The sequence below is a fragment of the Aspergillus ochraceoroseus genome (genome assembly GCF_002846915.1).
Source record: "Aspergillus ochraceoroseus IBT 24754 chromosome Unknown P175scaffold_3, whole genome shotgun sequence".
NCBI classification, from domain to species: domain Eukaryota; kingdom Fungi; phylum Ascomycota; class Eurotiomycetes; order Eurotiales; family Aspergillaceae; genus Aspergillus; species Aspergillus ochraceoroseus.
This window is the reverse complement of record NW_024468478.1, coordinates 1,015,183-1,041,123: the sequence shown is the minus strand read 5'-3', so window position 1 is coordinate 1,041,123 and position 25,941 is coordinate 1,015,183. Positions and strand designations below refer to the sequence as shown.

The following is a 25,941-nucleotide window of genomic DNA, read 5'->3' as shown; positions in this document are numbered from 1 at the left end:
GTACCTATCTAGTTAGATTCTGCCCTAACTGTCCGCCTCTACTCCTGTATTTAAGCCATGTTGCCCCTAATCCTGTTGTAGCTCTTTAAGCTATGTCCTTGTCCTAACCTAACCCCTACCTGTTGTATCTATACACAGATAGCCTGAATATATATCCTGCTATTAACTACATCTACTGCCTACCTGCCCTCCGTGATATTATATAGCTCCTACCCTAGATATGGTTACTACTAGCATGTTAAAATAACCTAAACCACCCCTAATTATAGACTTAGTCAAGAAATTTATAAGCTATATTATAAATAACTTTATTATTTAGATTATTTACCTCAGGTCCTGTAATAAATATACTAATTCCTTAAAAAAGGAGATTCATGCCTTTTAAAACTAAGTTAATAAAGCTAGCCTAGAGCTAGCTAAGAAGGAAGGAATAGTACTATACTAGAAGGAAGAACTAGAAGCTATTTAATAGAAGTTAATTAAATCTAAGCATGTATTTATTATATTATAGATTACTATTATTTTTACTATACTTACTCCTATTATTATTCCTACCTCTACTAAATATACCCCTCTTACTAAAGCTATAGTAGCTAATATAATAGGAGTACTTATACCTATTTCTACTAGCCTACTCTTTAGTACCTATCTTAGTAAGAAACTCCCTAATTTATAAGAATTTAATAATACTTATTCTAATTTCTACTATTTTATATAATAGATTTATAATAAATTAGATACTAATCTAGATTATTTTCTAGCTACTAAGGCCTAACTAACCTATATAGTAGGATACCTAATTAGAAAGGCTTATAAACTAATCCTACCTAAAATAAGATTTAGTATCCCCTAGTTCCTAGATTATCCTAACCTACTTAATTATCTAGAAATAGTATTTAGAGACCTTAATTAAGTTTAAAATACTTAGAACTACCTTTATAGTTAGAAATAGAGAAACTTAGACTTTAATACTTACTTTATAAAGTTTTATTACCTTATTTTAGAAGGGGAAATACTTAATAACTCCTTAATATTCTTTCTAATCTAAAATATCTTAATTAAATTTTAAGATATATTACTTTATAACCTTACTCTATTCTAAGACTTTTAAGAATATACTAACTACTTCTAGTTACTAGAAAATTACTACTACTAATACTAGCTATAAGTATCTTATTCTTACCTAATACCTAGTTCTTACTACTCTAGCCTGGTAGTACTAAGGAATTTCCCTAGTTCTATCCTATTTAGTTACCCTGTTATACCCCCTGCGCCTAGAAAAGATTTAGATACTATAGATTTATTTTATACCTACTATATACTATACTCTCCTAAGGAAGGATAATATAAGTATAAGGAATATTTCTACTATAGAGATAGAGTATACTATATAAAGGATTATTCCTTACCTAACTAATATCTTATATAAATCTAGGAGTAGATAAATATACTAGTATACCTTTTTAATTTAATCCTTACTATAGTATTACCTGCTCTTTATACTATAATTTAGAATAACCCCTTTACTACTCTAGAGGAACCTAACTAACTATACTTATCTAATACTCTGCCTAACTTAGAAAATAGAGTCTACCTAGCTATAATTACTATCTAGTACTAGAACACACGCAGAAGCCTCTATTACTAGATATATTACTCTACCTGTCCTATACTATTACTAAACTAATTAACTCCTTTAATCCCTATTACATGCATGCTAATCTCATAATATAGTAGGTATAATTATACTAAAAAAACCTGAAAATACTAACTTATACTATAACTAATTCTAGAGTTAAAGAAGTTAGCTTTATAGATTACTAATAAATAAAAATATATAAACTAAAGATTATTTTACTCCCTTATCTAATATCCTTATCTAGCTTTTATAGTAAGAAGATAAAAAAAGATATAGTAACTTATTATATAAAAACTAATTTATTATTAAATAATTATTATAATTAAAAATCTATTTTTTATATTACTTATTTCTTTTATTATCTAATTATCCTAGGACTAGCCTAGCTTATTATATATAATTTAAAGATATATTTCTCTAATTAAATAATTATATTTAATAGCTAATATTACTATAAATACTATAATATACCTCTTAAGCCTATAAGGGTAAGAGCCCTAATAAATATTCCCTAGAAAGATTAACTTAAGTAACTAAATTAATAAAAAGAATTACTAAAATTAAAACCTCTTATACTTATAAAAATATATTAAATATTACTAAAAGTACTAGCTATATATACCTACTATCTAGCATGGAAACTATATTAAATCTTATTAAATAAAGTTAATAAAGAACTAAAGTATAAAGATACTAGTTCTAAATTACTATCTATACTTCCCCTAGAACTATAAAATTTCTAAGATATATTTAATTCTTAAGAAGTAAAGAAGCTGCTACTATACTAATTATATAATTATAATATTAAGATTTAAGAAAGAAAATAGCCTTTATTTAGTAAATTATACCTAATATTATAAGTATAATTAATTACTTTAAAGGAATAGCTAGAAGAGAATCTAAAGAAAGGTTTTATATATTTTAACTTATCTCTAGCTACCTCTCCTATCTTATTTATTAATAAGCCTAAAGATAGCCTCTATCTATATATAGATTATTAAGGACTAAATACTATATTAGTCAAGGACTACTACTTATTACCCCTAACTAAAGAAATCCTAAATAATTTATAGGAAATATAATACTTCTTTAAGATTAATCTAGTAGCTATCTTTAATAATATCTATATTAAGAAAGGGTTAGAATACTTAACTACTTTCTAAACCTATTTTAGGCTATATAAGTCCCTAATTATATTATTTAGCCTGACTAGTATCCTAGCTATCTTTTAATATTTTATAAATAATATCCTATAATAATATATAGATATATTCTATAATATATTTCTAGATAATATCCTAATCTATAACTATATAAGAAAAGAATATATTAAATACTTAAGATAAATATTATAAATCCTGAGAAATAATAACCTATATATAAAGATATTTAAGTATAAATTCTACTAGCTAGAAGTTAAGTTTCTAGGTATTATTATTAAAAGAGAAGGTACCTATATAGATCCTAAGAAGATCAAGACTATAGTAGATTAAAAGTTACTTAAGATAATTACTAATATTAAGAGTTTTATAGAATTTACTAGATTCTACTAATATTTTATTAAAGAATTCTTATGGATTCTCGTGCCTGTTACTATCTTAGAGAAGAAAGGAACCCTATTTTTATAGATTTTAACCTGCTAGACTGCTTTTAAAATATTAAAAATAAAATTTATTAAGAAATTAATACTATAGTCCTTTAATTAGAACTAACTAGCTATTTTAAAAATTAATACTTTAAACTTTATATTTACTAGAGTACTATTATAATATAATAATAATAGAATTCTATATCTAGTAGGATTCTACTTAAAGAAAATAACTCTAACTAAATATAATTATAAGATATATAATAAAGAGTTACTAGTAATTATTTATTATTTAGAAAAATAGACTTTAGAATTAGAAGAATACTAATATTTAATTAAGATTATAATTAATTATAAAAACCTAGAGTATTTTATAATAATTAAGATATTAAATTAATAACAAGCCTAATAATCTAAATTCCTATTTTATTTTAATTTTATAATTAATTATTACTTAGGCAAGTATAGGATAAAATTAAATAGCTTAATTAAAAGGTTATAGAATCTTCTTAAGAAGGGGGATAAATACTTATTATACTAGAGTTAAATAATATTAAAAAAAGAAAATTTAGTAAGTTTCCTACCTAAATATTTAGAGGAGTTATAGAGCTAGTAAATACTATAGTTAATCTAGCTTTAAGCTACTACTAGAAGAAAATTAGTATGCTTCTAGCTACCTAAGCCTAAAGAAGAAGAGACTATCTAGCTTCTTAAATAGCTAAGAGAGTACTTAAATAGAGGTTATAAATAAGATCTAGTCCCTAATAATATTCTAGAAAGCCTAGAAAAGGGCTATAACTACTATTTACTAATTATATTATTTAAGTATATTTACTATTCTAGACTCTTATTTTACTATAACTAACTATATATTCCTAATATAAAAGAATTAAAGATAGAACTAATATATAAATATTATAAGAGTATAGTTACTAGCTACTAAGGTAGATTAAAAATTTATAAATTACTATTATAATTATACTACTAGCCTAGAATACTATAGTTTATAGAGTAATAGATTTATAACTATTATACTTATAAATAATTTATACTTTATTAAAATAGGTATTAAGGTATACTCTATTCCTTACTTATACCTAAAGATCTCTAGAAAGATATATTTATTAATTTTATTATATATCTACCCTAAAGCTTAGGCTTTGATACTATTATAGTAATAATTAACTAGTTAATAAAGTTTTAATACTATATTCCCTATAATAATACTTATAATATTAAGGGAGCTACCTGCTTATTTTAAGACTATATTTAGAGATTTTATAAATTTCTTAAGTTTATTATATTTAATTAAGGACTCTAATTTATATTAATATTCTAGATATATCTAAATTATATCTTAAAGATAAGATTACTCTTATCTACTACTTATTATCCTAAAATTAATAAGTAAACTAAATATATAAATACTATTTTAAAATAATATTTATAAGTTTATATTAATTACTTATAAGATAATTAGGCTAAATAGCTACCTATAATAGAATTTACTACTAATAATATTAGTTTTAAGACTACTAGATACTCCCTATTCTTTACTTTATATAGTTTTAACTCTTATATAGAATTTAAGCCTATCCTGCCTAATTACTATTTATAAACTTATAATACCTACTAATTTACCCTAACTATAAAATAGATATAGAAATATTACTATACTACTATAGTTATTACTTAAGCCTGCTATAAATACTATACTAACTAGAAATACTACCCTACTAGATACTATATTAAGGGCTAATTAATCTAGTTAAATACTAAGAATATTATAACTCTATACCCCTAAAAAAAATTAGACTAGAAAAATCTAGGCCTTTTTCTTATTAGGAAGGTTATTAACCCTTATACTTATAAATTAGACCTGCTTGAGAATATAAAAATATATCTAGTATTTTATATTAAATTATTATACCTAACTACTAAAGACCTATTATCTAGATAAGAGGAAACTAAATCCCTATATATTAAAGTTAATAGTATTAAAGAATAGGAGGTTAAGAAAGTAGTTAACTCTTGCTAGGACTACTATAATTAAGATAGCTACCTATATTTAAAGTATACTATTAAGTAGGTTAGATACTCTACTATTACTAAAGTTCCTACTAGCTACCTGGAGAATACTACTAAATATATTACTACCTATTATTACTGCTATTCTAGAAAGCCTGGACCCTAGGAATGCTTTACTAGAGCTTAGCCTAAGAGAGGGGATATTATCATGGTATAGTTATATATCTATCTAGTTAGATTCTGCCCTAACTATCTACCTCTACTCCTATATTTAAGCCATATTGCCCCTAATCCTGTTGTAGCTCTTCAAGCTATGTCCTTGTCCTAACCTGACCCCTACCTGTTGTACCTGTACGCAGATAGCCTGAATATACATCCTGCTGTTAACTACACCTACTGCCCGCCTGCCCTCCGTGACATTATCTTACTTATTAAAACTAGTTAGTTAGTATATATAGATCTTTTAATCCTTAATTATTATATTAAGATAGATAGTCACTATATTAAATTATATCTATTTTAAATTAAAATAAGTAACTATACTTAAAAATAGCTTTACTAAAGTATCTACTACTACTAAGAAATAGACTTAATTAAAGTCTATACTTAATTTTTAGAAATTTTTATATATAACCTATCTTATATAGAATTATAATATATTATTATTTATATTTAATTTTAAGTTATATACCTATTTTCCTAGTAAGATTTTTATATCTTTTAATAATAATATAAATTTATAAGTCTAAATAACTTTAAGTTTACTAATTTAATTTTATATTATTTATATTTAATAATCCTTTTATAATAATTTTATTATTTAAATATAGATCTATAAAATTCTAACTTTATAAATCTTTATAAGCTTAATCTCTAGTATAAAACTACTAGGATCTAGTAATATTATAATAATTATATTAAATAATTCTTCTAGCTTTAAATAAGATCCTAGTAGATAAGGTATTTCTAGAAGTATTTTTAGAGGTAATATAAACTAGGATTAAGATTATTATTCTTATTTTACCTTCTCTTCCTGTAATTACTTTACCTACTTATTTTTAAAGTAAATACTTTAGTATTAACCCTTTATAGATCTTAAAAATCTCTATAAAGTAGTAATACTACTACTAGTATTATTACTAGTAGGATTCTATATCTTTACCAGGTTAACTATTTCTATATTCCTAATATTAAATTTAACCTATTTTCTAGTCTTTAAATACTTCCTTTTTAATATATCTAGAATTATTAAAGTATAGTTATCTTTAAAAAGTTCTAAAACTAGTAAGATCTTCCTATATTAGGTAAATAACTCTAGAAGTCTTTATATTAATTATAATACTAGTATTTTTTTAAAAATAGATTAACTAATATATAAATTATCTATAATAAAATAATTAATTATCCCTTTATATTTATCCTACCTAGATTATTCCTCTATACTAAGTCTTATTATTTTCTCTATATTCTTGCTAATTACTTGATTATTTTACTTAGTAATGATTTTAGAAACAGCCCCAGAGGCCAGTATCTACTCTAGTATAATAAGCTTAGTAATTTTAGAGATAGCCCTAGGAGCAGCCCTAGAGGTAGGTAGCTGCTTAGGTATAATAAGTTTAATACCTGCCTCTAGATTAAGTAGGGTAAATTTAAAGACAGCCCTAGAGGTAGGTAAATATAGATATATTAAGTCAGTACCTACCTCTAGGTTAGATAGGCTTGATTTAGGTAGGACTAAATTAGGTATTAATATTTAAATTCTCCCTGTAATAACTTTATTATTATTTACTAATAGTAAGATTTAAGAAATAGTATTATTTTAAAATATATTATTATAGGTTATTCTTTCCCTTTTAGTATTAATAAATATAGTTACTTTAAATAAACTATTATTATTTAGTTTTAATTTATTAGGAAATTATAATTATATTCTATCTATTTTATTAATATTACCTTTATTAAATATTATATTTCTTAACCAAATTATCTTCCCTATATCTAGATACTATACCTTATAGATATAATCTTTATTATATCTAATTAATTAATTAATTTTTATTCTAAATAATATTTTTATACTTTTAATCTTATTCTTATATAGAATATTTATAAATATCTTATATCTTTATATATAAATATATTATAAATTAATATCTCTAATTAAGATATTTAATCCTTTATAAAAAAGTTATATAAGTAGCTTTTCTTTATTATTATCTTCCCTAACTAACCTATTCAAAATATAGACTGCTATATCCATATTATATAGCCATATAATTAGTTCTATTTTTACTTATATATATATTATGCAGGCAGTTTAGATTATATAACTACTAAATTATTTAATAGTACTATTTTCCTTAAGGATTTATAATAATATTAGTTTATATATAATACCAAAATCCTTACTCTACCTAGCATACTTATTAAATTTAAGAGTAAAATCAAATCTAACTCTTCTAATATAAATACTAGTCATATTTAGCTAATTATTATATATTTCCTTTAATACCTTTAAAGATTTACTTTTTACCTTTAAATATTATGCAAAAAGGCATCTAGAATAATTATCTAGAACTAGTAGAACATACCTAATACTATTTCTTTTAATTAGTTTAATTTCTTGGAGATCTATATATATAAATTATAATAATTTTATTATATATAGTTATGGTTTTTAGGATATCTTTTTCTTTAATTTTAATAATTAACATACTTTATAATATAGTTTAGTATTCTAATTAATAGGCAAGTTATTAGTAGCCAAGTTATTATTATAAAGTATTACTTTATTATATTTTAATTATTTAATAGATAGATAACCTAATTATTAATATAATAAGTCTATTAGTATAGTAGGCATAACTACTACCTTATTTAGAACTAAAAATAAGATATTATTATCTAAGATAGTATATTTAATTATCTTATTTATTACTATCTCACAAATATATTAATTTTTTAAATCAAAATAGATTCCTAATTCTATCTTTATTCTTTCTACTAGTATCAGGTTATATAGTATATTTAAATTCTAAAAATATTTTATTTAGTATAATATTAAAGTACTATTATCTAATTTAAATTAAATTATTACTTTTCTATAACCTTAGGGATATACTATCTTATTATTAGAGATAATAAAACTATAATTCTTGAAGCTATTTAGATCTTTAATTAGATTATTAAAGAGATTATAATTATTATATATTATATAGCCTGCTCTAGAGTTATATAACTACCTATTTCTAAAGATAGTTAGTATTAAAGTTATTAGTATATTAATTCTAGATAGTATAAAATTATTAGTATCTAGAATAGTATTAGCTTATATAACTAGAATAATAGCTTAGTTTTAGATTAAATTATTCTTTTTCTTTAACTTATATAGCTTAAAATACTAAAGTATTAAAGTTAGTCTCTATTCTTCCTTCTACTTATTAATTACTAAATATAGGCAATCCTTAATATCATATTTTTCCTCCTTATAAAATAGGTATAGTATTCTAAATTTCCTTAATTACTTTAATTAATAGTTAATATAGCCTATAACTATTATATTCTATAATAATATATATTTCTATTATTACTACTGCCTTCTTCTATTTATTAGTTAAGAACTTAGTATATTTATAGTAGGCATAGTAGTATTAGATATAATATTTAATAATAGATTCTCCTAAACTTTATTCTTTACTATATTATATATAGTATAAAAATACTTCTATATTATTATTTTAATAAGATTATTATCTAGATTATTTAAGATTAAATCTATAAAGCTTATATTATCCCTTTTAAGCTCCTAAAGTATTATAGTAACTATTTAATAAAGTATAATAATTATTTTTAATCTATTAGAAGTATTTATCTTCTAAATAAAGTCTAATATAAATTTATTAATAATTATATAATTCTTATATTTAATCTTAATAACTTCTCTTTATATCTAGTATATATATCTTTAATTATTATTAATAATTATTTTTTATAACTTTTATATAAAATTATTTATAAAGATATATAAAGTAATATTTATTAATAATTTTTCTATTAATTTCTTATTTATTAAATATAATATCTAATTAACTATTATTTATAAAAAAAATTTCTATAATTTATACTTAAGATTATTAAATTATAGTCTAGAAATATTACTTTTAAGAAGCTTATTTATTTTATAAAGTCTTAACTTTATTTATATAAATAAAATCTAGATTTTAAATTTTAAATTATTTTCTAATACTATTATCAGGCTTAAGTTAAATATACTATTCTTTAGCTTTATTACTTAATTTTAGCTATCAGTAAATGGGGTAGTAGCTATCAAAGGTAGATATAATAAATTAGGGATGTTAGAATATCTACCAGGGATAGGTTTAGTTATTATTTTAGTTAAATTATAGAAATTTTCTATATACTATTACCTAGGTAAAGTAATATAATAGTAGTATAAGTAGTATAATATAATAGTAGTAAATAATATTTTTACCAGAATCTCTTTCTAATCAGGGAGCAGATTACTATATAGGGGTACAAGAATATAATAAGAGTTTTAGAGGTCTATAAAGCATAAAATAGAACCTCAAGGAGGGCTTATAACCTAATAAGAGGTTATCAAACTATAACAGTAGAAAGTTGACTAAAATAGATTTAATTAGTCTAACTAGGAAATAGAGAGATGCTTGGAGGAAGCATGGAGATCTAGAAGGAAATAGTGGCCTTAAATACACAGAGTAGTCACATGTTGCTATCTTCTTCTTTATGGTGATGCTGCTTTATGGTGGTGCTAGTTGCATTCACTGAGTGCAGCACTCCAACAATATATATCCTAAGCTAAGGGCCCCAAGAGCAGGATACAGGTCAGATGGTGCCTTAGTTAGGATCCCATTTATAATCCGGCAGCTCATACTTGCCAGAGTCGGCAAACGAGCTTGCAAAGAACCGCTGGCTCAGCTCGAGAATTCGAGTCCAACAAACGAAAGCGAAGATAGTGTTGCGTAGCCATATTCCCCAGGCTGTCTGTGGTGCAAAGATGGTCGGGACAAGTGGTGGAATCCTCTGTAACTCCTTGATCAGTGGCCGCATCTGATCCTCGTAGCCTCGAAGTCCTGCCATCAAATCCCCCTTGTGCTTGTTGATCTCGCCAGCCAACACATATGCGCCCGCCATTGCGAGGCTTGTGCCAGTACCAGTAGGGCCGGGTGCGTAGCCCGCATCGCCAACCAGGACAAAATGCCCTTGGTACAGGGTTGGGGTCTGGACCTGAACACTCTCGTTTGCGTAGAAGTCCTGTGCCTCCATCATACTCTTGACGGCCGCCTCACACTTCCAGCCAGCTCCTTCATAGTACCGGGCCACAAATTGCTTCAGGGCCTCGTCTCCCCTTTTCATAGCCTCGCGAAAGAGTCGCATGGAGTCGTCGTCGTCGTGACGCGGATTGATACCCATCAATACGACTTGATTGCCACCGGATAAACTGGGTCCAATCGCCACAAACCGGCCGCCCATGGCGCTGTACGCCTGTGCCATTCTGCTACCGTCCACAAGATCGTGTTTGGTGGAGAAGAAGGCCGCCCAGGAGTTCATCGGCTTGATATGGTCCCGAACACCACAGGCCAGACCCATCGCTCGGGTCCGCGAAGTCGCACCGTCGCAGGCAACCACGAGGTCAAACTCTGCGGCCGGAAACCCGTGGGCAAAGTCGACCCTAATCGGGCCGCTCCGGGGTCCCTTCTGGCGCATCGAGGCGACTTGCTCCCCAAACACATAATGGATATTCTCTGTTTCTTTCGTCAAGTCAAAGAGAATCTGCGCCAAGTCGCCCCGGAGGATCTCATACTCGGATACCAGCGACTGTTGCTCGGGATTCCCAGTGGCTTTGACGGTCCCGTACGGTCGACCGGTAGCACCGACCAGACTGATCCCATCCACCGACAGTGTCCTTGCTCGGACAGCCTCTTCCATCCCCGCGATCTTCCGCATTACCGTAACGCCAACGGTCCGAATGTCGACATTCTGTCCGTTGGTGCGCAGGGTCGGAAAACGCTCGATGACCGTGACGTGTGCTCCGGCTTTGGCGAACCAGTAGGCCGCAGTCGGGCCGGCGATGGACGCGCCCACAATTAGAACCCTGAGGGAAGACATCTTTATTTCGAGTTTTGGCACGACTTCAAGCCCGTCTCATATGCTGTCAGTGCATACTCTGGCAACGCCCGAAACACCGCTCGACTATATAGCTCGTGTCGGGCCCGAACCCTCGGAATTCCAGTTTGCAGCTCGGCCGTCAGGGACCCGAGCGCTCAACCACTCTGTAGTAAATACTGTCCTAGAAGCCATGCCGGGTAAATGCCGGGGAAGGCAAACGGAGCCTACGTGGTCATGCAAAGTGCCGACATAGTATAAGGAAGAGAGAGGGGACAAGGGCTTGTAGAACCGACAGCTCGGTAGTCTTGTCACCGGAGCCTACCAAGTCGGCCACCAGATTGAGGACTATTGAGAGACCTTTAACTCTTAAACTCCAAGACTAGGGTAATGTCCAGTACTTAGAGACTGAAAGTAGACACGAAGAGTCTCACTATTTTACCATAGGAACATAGACGGGTAATATCTGCAATAGTGCTTGATGGAGTAGACCAGTCAAGTTCAAGTCCTCATCAGCTTTGATTCAGCAAGTCTCACGAATTTAGGAGTGTGAAGAATGTATGTTTCTCGTGTTGGAGGCTATATTTGGCATGAGGGTTATGTGTTTCACTACATTTATCAATTGGTGGTTCAATACCCGCAAACAGTCATAATTGACTCAAAATATATAATGTTGGAGTGCTGCACTCAGTGAATGCAACCAGCACCACCATAAAGCAGCATCACCATAAAGAAGAAGATAGCGACACATGACTACTCTATATATTTAAGGCCACTGTTTCCTTCTAGATCTTTATACTTCCTCCAAGCATCTCCTTCTCTCTATTTCCTAGTTAGACCTAATTAAATCTATTTTGGTCAACTTTCTACTGTTATAGTTTGATGACCTCTTATTAGGTTATGAGCCCTCCTTGAGGTTCTATTTTATGCTTCATAGACCTCCAAAACTCTTATTATACCCCTGTATAGTAATCTGCTCCCTGATTAGAAAGAGATCCTGGTAGAAATATTACCTACTGCTATTGTATTACACTACCTGTACTGCTATTGTGTTACTCTACCTGGGCAATAGTATGTGAAAAATCTCCATAATTTAACTAAAATAGTAACTAAACCTACCCCTGGTAGATATCTTAACATCCCTGACTTATTATACCTACCTTTGATGGCTACTACCCTGTTTACTAATAGCCGAAATCAAGTAACAAAGCTAAAGAATGGCATATTTAACTTGAGCCTGATAATAGTATTAGAAAATAATTTAAAATTTAAAATCTAGGCTTTATTTATATAAATAGAGTTAAGACTTTATAAAATAGATAAGCTTCTTAAAAATAATATTCCTAGACTATAACTTAATAATCCTAAGTATAAATTATAAGAACTTCTTTTATAAATAGTAGCTAGTTAGATACTATATTTAATAAGTAAGAAACTAGTAGAAAAATTACTAATAAATACTACCCTATATATCTTTATAGATAATTTTATATAAAAGTTATAAAAAATAATTATTAATAGTAGTTAAAAATATATATACTAGATCTAGAGAGAAGTTATTAAAATTAAATATAAGAATTATATAATTATTAATAAGTTTATATTAGACTTTATCTAGAAGATAAATACTTTTAATAAGTTAAAAATAATTATTATATCCTATTAAGTAGTTACTGTAATACTTTAGGAGCTTAAAAGAGATAATATAAGTTTTATAGATTTAATCTTAAATAACCTAGATAATAATCCTATTAAAATAACTATATAGAAGTATTTTTATGCTATATATAATATGATAAAGGACAAGATTTAGGAGAATCTATTATTTAATATTATATTTAATACTATAATACTAGTTATGAATATACTAAATTCTTAAATAATAATAAATAATAGAAGGAAGTAGTAGTAATAGTAGAAATATATATTACTATAGAATATAATAGTTACTAGCTATATTAATTATTAGTTAAAGCAATTAAGAAAACCTGGAATGCTATACTTATTTTATAAGGAGGAAAAATATAATATTAAGGATTACTTATATTTAGTGATTAATAAGTAGAAGAAAGAATAGAGACTAACTTTAATACTTTAGTACTTTAAGCTATATAAGTTAAAGAATAGGAATAATTTGATTTAAAACCAGGCTATTACTCTAGCTATATAAGCTAATACTATTCTAGATACTAATAATTTCATGCTATTTAAAGTTAATATACTAATAACTTTAATATTAATTACCTTTAGGAATAGGTAGCTATATGACTCCAGAGCAGGCTATGTAGTATACAATAATTATGATCTCTTTAATAACCTAATTAAAGATCTAAATAGCTTTAAGAATTATGGTTTTATTATCTCTAATAGCAAGGTAGTATATTCCTAAGATCATGGAAAAGTAATAATTTAATTTAAATTAGATAATAGTACTTTAATATTATACTAAATAGAATATCTTTAGAATCTAAATATATCATGCAACCTAATGCTAGTAGAAAGAATAAAAGTAGAATTAGGAATCTATTTTGACTTAAAAAATTAATATATTTGTGAGATAGTAATAGATAAGGTAATTAGATATACTATCTTAGATAATAATGTCCCATTTTTGGTTCTAAATGAGGTAGTGATCATGCCCACCATACCAATAGACTTATTACATCAACAATTGGGTCATCTATTTATCAAACAATTAAAACACAATAAGGCAATACTTTATGATGATGACTTAGCCACTAATAACTTGCCTGCTACTAATTAGAATACTGAGCCATACTACAAAGCATGTTAATTATTAAAATCAAAGAAAAAGATATCCCGAAAACCATAACTATATATAATAAAACTATTATAATTTATATATATAGATCTCCAAGAAATTAAACCAATTAGAAGAAATAGTATTAGGTATATCTTACTAGTTCTAGATAATTATTCTAGATGCCTTTTTACATGATATTTAAAGGCGAAAAGTAAATCTTTAAAGGTATTAAAGGAAATACATAATAATTAGCTAAATATAACTAGTATCTATATTAGAAGGGTCAGATTTGACTCTACTCCTAAATTTAATGAGTATGCTAGATGGAGCAAGGATTTTAGTACTATATATAAACTAATACCACCATAAACCCCTAAGGAAAACAGCGCTATTAAATAGTTTAGTAGCTATATAATCTAGACTGCCCGCATAATATACATACAAGTAAAAATAGAGCTAACTATATAGCTGTATAGTATAGATATAGTAGTCCATATTTTAAATAGATTGGTCAGGGAAGGTAATAATGAAGGAAAGCTACTTATATAACTTTTTTATAAAGGATTAAATATCTTAATTAAAGATATTAATTTGCAACATATTTATATATAGGGATGCAAGATATTTATAAATATCCTATATAAGGATAGGATTAAAAGTATGAAAATATTATCTAGAGTAAAAATTAATTAACTAGTTAGATATAATAAAGATTATATCTATAAGGTATGATATCTAGATATGGGGAAGATAATTTAGTCAAGAAATATGATATTTAATAAAGGTAATACTAATAGAATAGATAGAATATAACCATGACTTTCTAATAGACTAAAACTAAATAATAATAGTCTATCTGGAGCAACTATATTTATTAATGCTGAAAGGAGAAGAATAACTCATGATAATATATCTTACTAAACCTTATTATTAGTAAATAACAATGAAGTTATTATAGGAAGAATTCAAATATTAATACCTAATCCAGTCCTACCCAAACCAAGCCTATCTAACCTAGAGGCAGGTGCTGACTTGATATATCTATGCCTACCTGTCTCTAGGGCTGTCTCTAAAACCACCCTACCTGACCTAGAGGCAGGTATCAAACTCATCATACCCAAGCAGCCACCTGCCTCTAGGGCTGCCCCTAGGGCTATCTCTAAAACTACTGAGCTCATTATACTAGAGCAGACACCTGCCTCTTGGCCTACTTTTAGGGCTGTTTCCAAAACTATTATTAAGTAAAATAATTGAGTAATTAGTAAGGATATGGAGGAGATAGTAAGACCTAGTATAGAGGAATAATCTAGGCAGGGTAGATATAAAAAGATAATTAACTATTTTATTATAAATAATCTATATACTAGTCAACCTATTTTTAAAAGAATGCCAGTATTACAACCAATACAAAGGCTTCTAGAGTTATTTACCTAATATAGGGAGGTCTTACTAGTTTTAGAACCTTCTAAAGATAACTATACTCTAATAACTCTAGATATACTAAAAAGGAAGTATTTGAAGACTAGAAAGCAGGTTAAATTTAATATTAGGAATATAAAAACAGTTGACCTGGTAAAGGCATGAAATCCTGCTAGTAATAATACTAGTAGTAATATTACTACTCTATAGAGATCTTCAAGATCTATAAAGAATTAATACTAAAGTATTTGCTTTAAAGATGAGCAGGCAAAGTAACTATAGGAAGAGGAGGTAAAATAGGAATAATAATCTTAATTCTGGTCCATATTATTTCTAAAAATACTTTTAGAAATACCTCATCTACTAGAATCCTATCTAAAGCTAGAAGAATTATCTAACATAATTACTGTAGTATTACCAGATCCTGGTAGTTTTATACTAGAAATCAAGCCTATAAAGACTTATAAAGTTAGAATCCTATAGATCTATACCCAAGTAATAAAGTTACTATAAAAGGATTACTAGATATAAGTAATATAAAGTTAAATTAGTAAGCTTAAAGCTATTTAGATTTATAAATTTATACTATTACTAAAGGATATAAAAGTCTTACTAGGAAAATAAGTATATAACTTAAAGTTAGATATAAATAATAATATATTGTAATTTTATGCAAGATAGGTTGTGTATAGAAACTTCTAAAAATTAAATATAGATTTTAACTAAGTCTACTCTCTAGTAGTAATAGATACTTTAGTAAAGCTATTTTTAAGCATGATTACTTATTTTAATTTAAAATAGGCATAATTTAACATGATGACTACCTATCTTAATATAATAATCAAGGATCAAAAGATCTATATATACCAACTAACTAGTTTTAATAAGCAAGATAGTATGGTATGTTTACTACTCCAAGCCCTATATAGATTATAATAGTCAGTATTTCTTTAGTATGAGGAATTCCATGATATTCTGGTAAAAATTGGCATAAAAGTAATCAACAAAGACCCATGCTTCTATCATAATCTAGACCAGCAGCTAATACTTATTATCTATATTAATAATGTAATAGTTGCTAGTCCTAATAAAGTAAATATTTAATAATTTATAGATAAGCTAGAAAGATATTTCAAATTAAAGTAACTAGGTGAACCTGTGCAGTTCTTAGGATATAATATTTATAGACTGCTTAGTAGTCTAATATTAATATCTTAACATGCATATATCCAAAAGATACTCTATAAATAGAATTTCCATGGTCTTTGGCCATGTCATATACCAATAACTCCGGGATGGAAATCAACTAAAGAAACACCAGAATCTAGCAGCATTACCCAAGATACTAGTGGTGTTATTCCAGATGCCATGTATGCCTCTGCTAATGAAGACATTACTCATTATCAGGAATTGACTAGATCATTAAATTAGATTATTATTTAGACCTAACCAGATATTTAATATATAATAACACAACTACTATAGAGGAATCATAATCCTAGCAAGTTAGATTATAATATAGTTAAACAAGTTTTCTAATATTTAAAGAAGACCTTAGACTATATAATAGTCTTAAGTTATTTAGATAATCTATTACATATATATATTGATGCCTTCTATATAGATTATAAAAATAAGAAATTAATAAAAGGCTTCATATTTTTTATATTTAGAGCACTAATTATATGGAAATTAGCAAAGTAATCACTAGTTACCTTAAGTTTAATTATTACTGAATTTATTACATGGGATGCAGTAATAAAGCTAGTTATATAGCTATAAAAGCTATATATAGCTATTAGACTAGAATAGTCTATAAAAGGTACTATACCTTTATATACTGATTCTATAAATACTATTACTTTAGTAAAGAAGCCAAATTACATATCTATACTCTGCTAGATAGATATTCGCTACTTCTTTATTAAAGAGGCAATCAAAAATGGCAGAATTTAGCTACAAATGATGGGTGGAGAGGATAATATCACTAATAGGCTAACTAAGGTACTACTAACTACGAAATTTGATAAATTCATCAAGAGGTTGGGTTTTAGTAGGTTGGAGATAGACTCTAAATAGCTTCATGAAATGGATGTGTTGCTAAAGGGGGTGTGTTGGAGTGCTGCACTCAGTGAATGCAACTAGCACCACCATAAAGCAGCATCACCATAAAGAAGAAGATAGCGACACGTGACTACTCTATGTATTTAAGGCCACCGTTTCCTTCTAGATCTCCATGCTTCCTCCAAGCATCTCCTTCTCTCTATTTCCTAGTTAGACCTAATTGAATCCATTTCGGTCAACTTTCTACCGTCATAGTTTGACGACCTCTCATCATATAACGTCACAATGTGTTGAATCTAAATTACACGCGGGTTCTTGAACCGACCCCAGGTAGGTCACCGGATGGAAGAATTCTCAGAGCGAATGGCATTGTGAAGCCCATGGGACAAGTATATCTGGACACCAATAAACTTTCGTTCACAGCTTCCGAGGAGTCGGAAAATACACCGGATAAAGCTAAAGGGTTAAACAGCCGTGAGCTACCGACCAGCGGTTCTGCGGGGACGTTACTGGAATGATGAGTGATGTCAACTTTCAGGGTTCATCTTCTCCTCGGCATGGGAAAGTGATGCATGTATGCTGCGGTTGAGCTGGAGCGTCAGTGATCATCCCACCAACCTCTAAGGTTTCCCCCACGGCTTATATATGTATCGAGCAAGAGCCCCGTGGGATTGCCCTGAAGTGTCCGGCAATGAATCACTAGAATCTCAATTCTCGTGCGACATGTCTTCATATTCTTACCCCGGGACCCTGGTGCCTGATACATACCAGGTAAGGATCAATTCCGCGCGGGGGTATAAAGCGTACGTCCCTCCGAACCCGATAGAGAAGGTATGGATTGGTGATTGAATGGGCAGTGCTCTTCATAACCCGCGCGTATCGGAGGACGCAAAACAACATGCTAGTAAGATGCTGCAGGAGATACATGACGAGGAAGCGCGCCGCAAGCCTTACAAGAGCGCGGAACCAGTCAAAGACCCTGCTCGGATTGCAGCAGGACTGAAAGGGTAAGTTTTGGAACGGTATAATCGCATTGATTAACGAACTTACTCCTCACATAGCGCGCAACATAATCCTCGAGTGTCTGGAGAGGGAAAGCACCGAGCTACAGAGAAACTGCATGAAATGGGCCGCGACAACCCAGAGTGTTAAATCCATTATTGTATCCCTTTCATCAATACTCCCTGCGTTATTCATGAGGATCAAGTTTGGCAGTCTTCTGCGTTGTGTGGTATCGAAACTTGCTTTGATGAGAATGTGAATATGTTAGTGCTACGGACACAGGTTCAGCGAGTTAGAACCTGAACTAAGTTGCAAATATTTTACCTACAGTCTTTACTTTCTATGGCTGCTCGGATACGGGGTTCATGATGACAACTCGTGGTCCGCCTCCCCTATGATCCGAGTCGTATGTAGCGTTAAAGCATTCCCACGCGCCTCAGTAGTAGAGACCAAGGGAAGAGCCCTGGAGCAGATGTTCAACTGGAGTGGAACAGGCTGACATCACGCTATAGAAGAAGAGCTTTGCGAGTGAAACATGCGTAGAGCTTCCAGATAAATTTGTTTTCATTAGCTCTCGTCCTGGAGATAACGAGATCTCAGTTCTTGAAGTAAATATTGTTCTATATAACGAATTGTAAATATAGAAAACGTCACTGAATTCCATACAATAGGAGGTAAAGTCGTCTAGAATATGGGCATAGTAGCAGGGTGCTCGTAATCGACATTATCCTTTGCACTTTCAATGCGCTCACTGCACGTTCCAAAGACTCGATCCCAAATGCGCGTTTGTTTCCCATAGTTGTGGCTATTTCGCCATCCGATCCGATGATGCAGGTCATGGTCCTCGATGACCATTTCGGCGTCGAAGATCCTCATTAACCAGGTCAACGGGTTGGGAGGCGACGCATGGAGACGAAGGCCGCTGTGGCCAGCAAGTTCGGCAAACATGACATATAACTGGCATATATACCATTCATAGAATCCCATTGGGAGGCCCATAAGTCTCATAGTGGCATAGGCCATCAGAGGAATCCCCACAATATCAAAGAACTCTTGCTCGGAGTCCGCATAGATTGTCAGAAGCGGATTGGGGTGCTTGGTGAGATGGTGAGTGCGATGGTATTTCCACAGACCGTGCACTTGATGCATAAGCCGATGATACCAGTAGAACCAAAAGTCCAGCACGATACCATAGAGACTGACTTCGACCAGCAACCAGGTCCAGTTCATTGATATGGGTGGTTTGTCTGCATCGTAGGTGAGAAACACCGTCATCAGTGGCCGCACAAATGCCGCCAACATCGACGCTATCAGGGCTTTTTTAACCCCAACATCAGGCACGCCATCTCGGTCATGCTGATCACCGTCTAAAAAGCCGTATGTGTGCCCCAGATTCCGGATCGCGCGCAGGTGACGGGCCGTGAATATCCTGACTCCAGCATAATAGTATAGGAAAGCAAGAATCGGACCTGGCTTGTGCCCCGTCAAATACAGATAAACCTGATGTAGCACGAGTGTGGCTCCAGCATGAAATAGAATCCATCTTTGTAGCTGCCAATCCGACATATAGGGGATCTTTTCGTGTTTTGCATGTTTAGGGATGTCCCTGTGAAGATCTATAGGGTGTATGTCTGCCCATTCATACATCCAATGAAAGATCGTCCACTTGGATCGGTCTTGCTGGCGCCAGGTAGATTTCATGGAATCATTTGTATTCGGATGACTGGCCATGCTGGGGAAGGAATCTATACAAGATGGTAACTCTGTGCGAGGGTATTGGTTGGCTGTGAAGAAAATAAGTTGCTCAAGGTCGAATCTATTCACAGATTCTCACAAATTCTTGGGAAAGCATATTGGAGCTTTTATAGTGCTGACTCGCTCGTCAGCACCTTCAGTGGGCTCCAAGCGTGCTTTATTTGCTCTGCAGAGTTAGGATTATAGATAAAATCATAGCCCTCTTCACATGATGCCTAGGTCGGTTTTATATCAAGAATGCCAGTGCGTTTTGATACCAATACATAGTGGGCCAAAACATTTTACCTGTCTTTCGGCAGTCGGTCGGTACACTCGGAAGTATTACATTTTAACAGGTAGCAGTATAGGCTTGATAGTTAAACCAGAGTATCCAATTATCACGGAACGCAGAGACCAGAACTTATGTGACCGCGATTTTGAGATCTACGGTATAGACGATTGTTTACAGGAAGCGCTTTATGCAAGACCGATTCCTCTACCCTTGTTATGCCACCCTTCCCAAGCACAAGTTCATTGTTTCAGTGGCTGATACTTATCGGCAGCACTCGGTAGTCCGTTTATGTTGGAAACTTCCACCGAATCATAACTTGTGCAAAGAATCGCTGCCTACCGCATTGTAGGACATCTGACATTGAGAGAGAAGCGTCCGAAATGCACAGTATTTGCTTAGAATAGGCAATTGAATGAGACATCATGAATAAAGTGGTCGCCTTCTTCTCCTTTCTAGTTGAATTGCCGAGGTTGAAGTGAATCTTTAGTCCTCGTGATACGGAAGTACCCAAGTTCATTCCATTATTTCTTGTAGCCAGAAATCAGGCATATCTTTTAACCCTGTTTATGATGATTAACATACAAAGACAGCCATCGATTCAGCCGAGAATGCCGCCCCAACGAAGGGTTCGAGACCGAGCACGCAAGGTCTGCATCAGATGCCATGACGACCGCAAGGTGAGATCTCCATGGGCCTGCCAAAGCCACAAGACTCTGAACGGGTCAGGTACGGTGCGATTTAGAGGCCCAGCTGGGGAACAGCTGTGGTAATTGCCTACGAGATAGCTTGCAATGCCAGTAGGAGTTTGCCGAACCATGGCCCGAATGCCGGGCGTCAGCATGGTACGGTTGTTAACACCAAGTATACGTAGTCCACACATCTCATCACGGAGGCGACGTCTAGCATCCCTTCCTAATGAACCATGGCCCGCGACGTTGGCCCAGGAGACTGATGGATCCTGCTTGAACGATCGTGAACATTCCAGGACTTGCGCCGCGAGCAATCAAAAGCTCCACGGTTATATTGGAGACCAGTCGGTGCTGTCCTGCGCGTCTGAGGTGTCCCCTGTGATGCAGAAGCCGGTTGACTCCCTCTCTAATGGGAAAGCCGACGGTCTTGCCTCCAAAGGCTTTGCGAGAGGTATTAGTGGAGTTTTATCGCAAAAATCTATTTGTCTTGGTTCCTGTCATCGATCAACGGGATATCGCCCTCCTGGATTCCTCGCTTTTGTTACAGCAGGCTGTTTACTTTGCTGGAAGCCTCACATGTCATATACCGGACTCGACGCCGTTCTCGCCAGAGGATATCTACTGCCGCATCAAAACACTGCTCTTCCTAAATCATGAAAAGGACCCTTATGTGACTCTCAAAGCACTTTGCTTGGTGGGTTGCTGGAATTCCGACGCTCCTCAACTGGTTTCTTTCTCTGGATTCATCATGGCAATGGTCTGGTATGGCGATCAGGCTTGCATTACAACTGGGGCTACATAGGGCGAACTCCTCAGCGTATGCTCGGAGTGACCAGAGATGCCTCAGAAGGATATGGTGGTATCTGTTTGTAAGGTTTCTGCACCGAGGAGTTGCGCCCAAACTAATACGTGTAGGATAACGATACCCTTCAATCCGCCTGCTTTGGTCGACCGTCGATGATTAGCATTGACGACTTTGATCTTCCAGACATGTCGGCCCAGGTCTTTTGTCACTTGACAAAGCTTTGTCCATTGATCAATGGGGTTCATCGGAAAGAGTACAACCGCGTGGTTTCTGAGCTTCATGTCTTCCATCTCGCCTGTATAGTTCTTATATACCTTCTACCCGGCACACACCGGCATACGTTCCTTCTCTGCAAAACGGCGATTGTTGCGTCGTCCTGCGTAGCCCGTCTATACGAGTCCATGCTCTACCGCGAGGACGTGCCGCGTCTACTCTCTATCCACCGATGGGTAAGTCTCGTGGTGGCCGTCCCACTGATCTACTGTTCGATCCTCTTCTCCAATGGCGAGGTCGACTCCCCCGAGGAACTGGCGATTATTCGTTCTGTGTCTGCGCAACTGAGCAAAAACTCACGCTCTATCCACATGGCAGCGACAAGAATCAACCAATTGCCGCAAGATAAAAGACACTTGGGTAGTCTGAGTCTTGACGCAGGCCAAGTGAGATATTCCACGGGGTGCTTCAGCGGTCTGGATTGTCTCGCGGCTGTTTCCGTATCCGCGGAGTCTTTGTCGACAAAGATGAAGCTTCTTAAGGACGAGACGTTGGACAGATCACCCAGTTTCGACTCGTTGGAGTCTATTCTCCATGACCTGCCCTGGAATCTTGAAGCATGGCCCCTTGGAGAAATGAATGAGTTTGATCAACTGGGGGGGATACTGGGTGGATAGATTCTATGCACGTTAATCACGCTGAAAGTCTTCTTGGATTCATGCTCAGATAGACATTGTATTTTGGAGGCAAGTTCTAACCTTTTTTTTTTTTCGCATTCGCAAACTCCAGAATGTCCAGTAGGTACTAACGAATCAGTGCCTGTCCTGGGCGCTCGCTTTACAGACTACATATATCAAATCCTGCCTCTACGCCGTCGAAATGTCCTTTAGCTGGGAAATGTCGGACTGTAATTTCAACTTGTGCTATTCTACTTCATCTCGTATGTCTCGGGCAGATTCGTGCATTCCCGACAAAATAGAATATAGCTGGTTCTAATGGCTAACAACCCGTTCACCTATCCTTGCGCTCCATTTGACACATAATGATCATGCTTTCCCCTTGTCCCTCAACACCGCAGCCGATTGTGCGTGAAAACTAGGAGACCCATTGATAGGACAGGACGGGGATCTCAAAAACGGGGGCTGTACAGGTAGCATTGAAGTCGGCATCATGCTCGCAGAATAATGGGAAATCAGTGCTTCCCGAGTAGGTAATGGAGCTGCCATTCACGCAGGTCAAGGCATGTCCGCTGCCCAAGGTATAGTCCATATGACCCGTGGATTGGGCAAAATCCGACGAGCCGTAGAACGCGACGATTCTTCCGAGGCCACGATCAGCGTAGCCGCAGTTACTTGCGCCGTGGCCAATATCATGCACGCGATAGCCGATGTATTGATCGTGGCAAGTCAAGCCGTCCGCAAAATCGATCTCCAGCGTCTCTGGGGGTCCGTATCCCCAGGGCTGGTAGTTGGGCATCCCGGTCCAGCAGACATTCACCATGCTGCCATTGCAGGTGCTGGGGTTCGGGTCACACCAGTTGCTGCCGCATAAACATCCCTTTGCGTTGATGTCGGCCTCGTTGTGGATGCAGTCCAGACTGTGCGAGCCATTATACCAATGGAAGGTGGTGACCTTCCAAGTGGGAATGGGGCAGCCACTGGGTGGAGTGATGGAGCGAGGACGGAGAGAGAGGGAAGAAGCAGAAACAGAGAGAGAAAGCAGGCTTGCTGCAACCTTCAGGAGCATCATTTTTGGGGGGCAATGTTTGTTTTACTGTGGTGATGGTCCGGTTCATGGAAGACTTTCCGGTTTCCTGCTGTGAGAGCACTGAGCTTTTGTAGTCCGTGTTTCCCATCGACTCTGTTGCCCAACCTGAACAAGACTCCAACTGCACTGCACTGCAGCTTGGATGCAGGTCAGCTCTTAGTCATTATTTGTTTCTACTCACTGCAGTGAAACTAGACCAATGCATGATGAACTGCTGGCAGTCTCTGAGACAATCGACGTGGTCTCCCCAATCACGAACTTCAATAACCTCTTCGTATACGATCTGTCGTTTCTTCATAATGGGTCTGGGCGCTTACAGACACGTTCCCGGAGATCAACAGTTCGAGACATGTCTCTGCATGATTCATGAATAGCGGACAGTCCTGTACAGACCCTATTAATTGGTTCGTAGGTCAAAACATCATGTAATAGACATCCGGGACCGTCATGGCGGACTCTATTGCTGACATCCAAACCGTATGCTCATGTCAGGGAACTGTGAATAAGAAGGGTCTATGCTACTTCCTAAGACATGAAGAAGAGTTATTATTAGACATCCTCACAGCTCGTTTCCAAGGCTGGCGATGTGAAGAAGGTACCCGGAATAAGCACCGGAGACCCGGGATTTATTTTTGACAAGTGGGATCATTGCACTTTAAATGGTTCATGTAATTGAATGATAGTATCTGACTACTATTCTAATTACCCATGCTGTTGGGCAATTCGGAAACATGGAAACTTATCGTATAACTTCAAGCACCCCTCCACCCGTAGAGTCTCTCCGACATAGCTACCTACATGATTTTCGAGAGGAGCTCATGCAATTCTTGGGCCACAAACTCCGGGTTGTCCTTCTGTATAAAATGCCCGGAATGCGGTGCTTGCAGTGGCCCTTTACTCCTTTCCGGTTCGGTTATCTTTGCTAGCCCCTCGTTGTACTTGTGCCAGTACGGGTTCATATACACCGTGGTGAGTAACTTGGAACGGCCCATTTTGGCGGATTCTTCGGCAAAGGCTTCAAAGTCATGTCCAACAACAGTCACAAAGGGGCCGCCGCGCTGCTGGCCGGGACCGACAAGGGCAGGCTTGTCGCTGGCCGGGAGGAGTCTCATCAAATTCTTTCGACTCAAGCCTTCCTTGCTGCCGACATCGGGATGGAAGACACGTCGTATACCTGCCCGTGCAGTGCGCAGGACATCGGGGGTAACGCCAGGGGGAAGTTGGCTCGCTTCGAAGCCGTCCGCGTCCGGATCGGGGAGTATAGAGACAAAATCGGAATTGGCGAGAATGCTGTCGAGGAGTAACAGGCCAGCAACGGTCCCAGGATACCTCTGGGCGTAGAGTCGAGCCAACGCACATCCGATGGAATTCGCAACAATCACTACAGCCACGCTGTCGACGTCTGTGATGCCCAGCTTTTGCGAACTGATCTGGGTAATAAGCTGGCGGAGATCTTCAACGGCAGCGACACAGTCATGGCCGTGGAATGGGTCCGGGGCCCCTTCGTCTTGTGGATCACGATCGGTGGTCTGTCCCTGACCGAAGCGGTCGTAGGTCAGAATAGCCGGGGAAGCGCTGGAAGTGCTCTGCTGAATCTGCTTCAGCTGGGCAATTGCCGGTAACCAAGCGACCTGTGGTAGTCCGAGCCCATTCAGAAACACAATCAATACTGGCTTCGTACAGTTCACGGGTGGATGGAAGCTGTAGGAGATTTGAGCTGAGGGCTTGTTGGACAAGCGTATGTGCTGGAAGTCGGCCATCTCATCCAGGGAGCTCAGAAGTCGAGGAGCAGC

The 25,941-nt window shown here is 34.2% G+C and overlaps 7 protein-coding genes across 7 annotated transcripts; 3 read left to right on the top strand and 4 right to left on the bottom strand.

Moving 5' to 3' along the window:
- Window positions 1-9,931: 9,931 nt before the first annotated feature.
- Window positions 9,932-11,402, bottom strand: P175DRAFT_0556577 (uncharacterized protein; the record flags this gene model as incomplete). The annotated part of the gene is made up of 1 exon (XM_040900703.1): window positions 9,932-11,402. One exon carries the CDS (start codon window positions 11,400-11,402, stop codon window positions 10,131-10,133), a length of 1,272 nt encoding a protein of 423 aa, XP_040753004.1. The 3' UTR covers window positions 9,932-10,130.
- Window positions 11,403-17,851: 6,449 nt separating this feature from the next.
- On the top strand, window positions 17,852-18,972 carry P175DRAFT_0500493 (Con-6 family protein). The gene is made up of 3 exons (XM_040896964.1): window positions 17,852-18,449; window positions 18,504-18,653; window positions 18,708-18,972. The coding sequence occupies exons 1-3, from the start codon at window positions 18,292-18,294 to the stop codon at window positions 18,796-18,798; spliced, it is 399 nt and encodes a 132-aa protein (XP_040753003.1). The 5' UTR covers window positions 17,852-18,291; the 3' UTR covers window positions 18,799-18,972.
- A 360-nt stretch (window positions 18,973-19,332) lies between these two features.
- P175DRAFT_0435921 (sterol desaturase family protein) lies at window positions 19,333-20,379 on the bottom strand (the record flags this gene model as incomplete). Its single annotated transcript, XM_040893768.1, has 1 exon — window positions 19,333-20,379. The coding sequence occupies one exon, from the start codon at window positions 20,377-20,379 to the stop codon at window positions 19,333-19,335; it is 1,047 nt and encodes a 348-aa protein (XP_040753002.1).
- An 848-nt stretch (window positions 20,380-21,227) lies between these two features.
- P175DRAFT_0556575 (uncharacterized protein) lies at window positions 21,228-22,165 on the top strand (the record flags this gene model as incomplete). Its single annotated transcript, XM_040900702.1, has 4 exons — window positions 21,228-21,351; window positions 21,417-21,516; window positions 21,578-21,732; window positions 21,782-22,165. The coding sequence occupies exons 1-4, from the start codon at window positions 21,241-21,243 to the stop codon at window positions 22,163-22,165; spliced, it is 750 nt and encodes a 249-aa protein (XP_040753001.1). The 5' UTR covers window positions 21,228-21,240.
- Window positions 22,166-22,201: 36 nt separating this feature from the next.
- Window positions 22,202-23,058, top strand: P175DRAFT_0556574 (uncharacterized protein; the record flags this gene model as incomplete). Its single annotated transcript, XM_040900701.1, has 2 exons — window positions 22,202-22,228; window positions 22,279-23,058. 2 exons carry the CDS (start codon window positions 22,202-22,204, stop codon window positions 23,056-23,058), a joined length of 807 nt encoding a protein of 268 aa, XP_040753000.1.
- Window positions 23,059-23,476: 418 nt separating this feature from the next.
- P175DRAFT_0476939 (uncharacterized protein) lies at window positions 23,477-24,130 on the bottom strand (the record flags this gene model as incomplete). Its single annotated transcript, XM_040895299.1, has 1 exon — window positions 23,477-24,130. The coding sequence occupies one exon, from the start codon at window positions 24,128-24,130 to the stop codon at window positions 23,477-23,479; it is 654 nt and encodes a 217-aa protein (XP_040752999.1).
- Window positions 24,131-24,801: 671 nt separating this feature from the next.
- Window positions 24,802-25,908, bottom strand: P175DRAFT_0522856 (alpha/beta fold hydrolase; the record flags this gene model as incomplete). The annotated part of the gene is made up of 1 exon (XM_040899287.1): window positions 24,802-25,908. The coding sequence occupies one exon, from the start codon at window positions 25,906-25,908 to the stop codon at window positions 24,943-24,945; it is 966 nt and encodes a 321-aa protein (XP_040752998.1). The 3' UTR covers window positions 24,802-24,942.
- Between the last annotated feature and the right edge of the window lie 33 nt (window positions 25,909-25,941).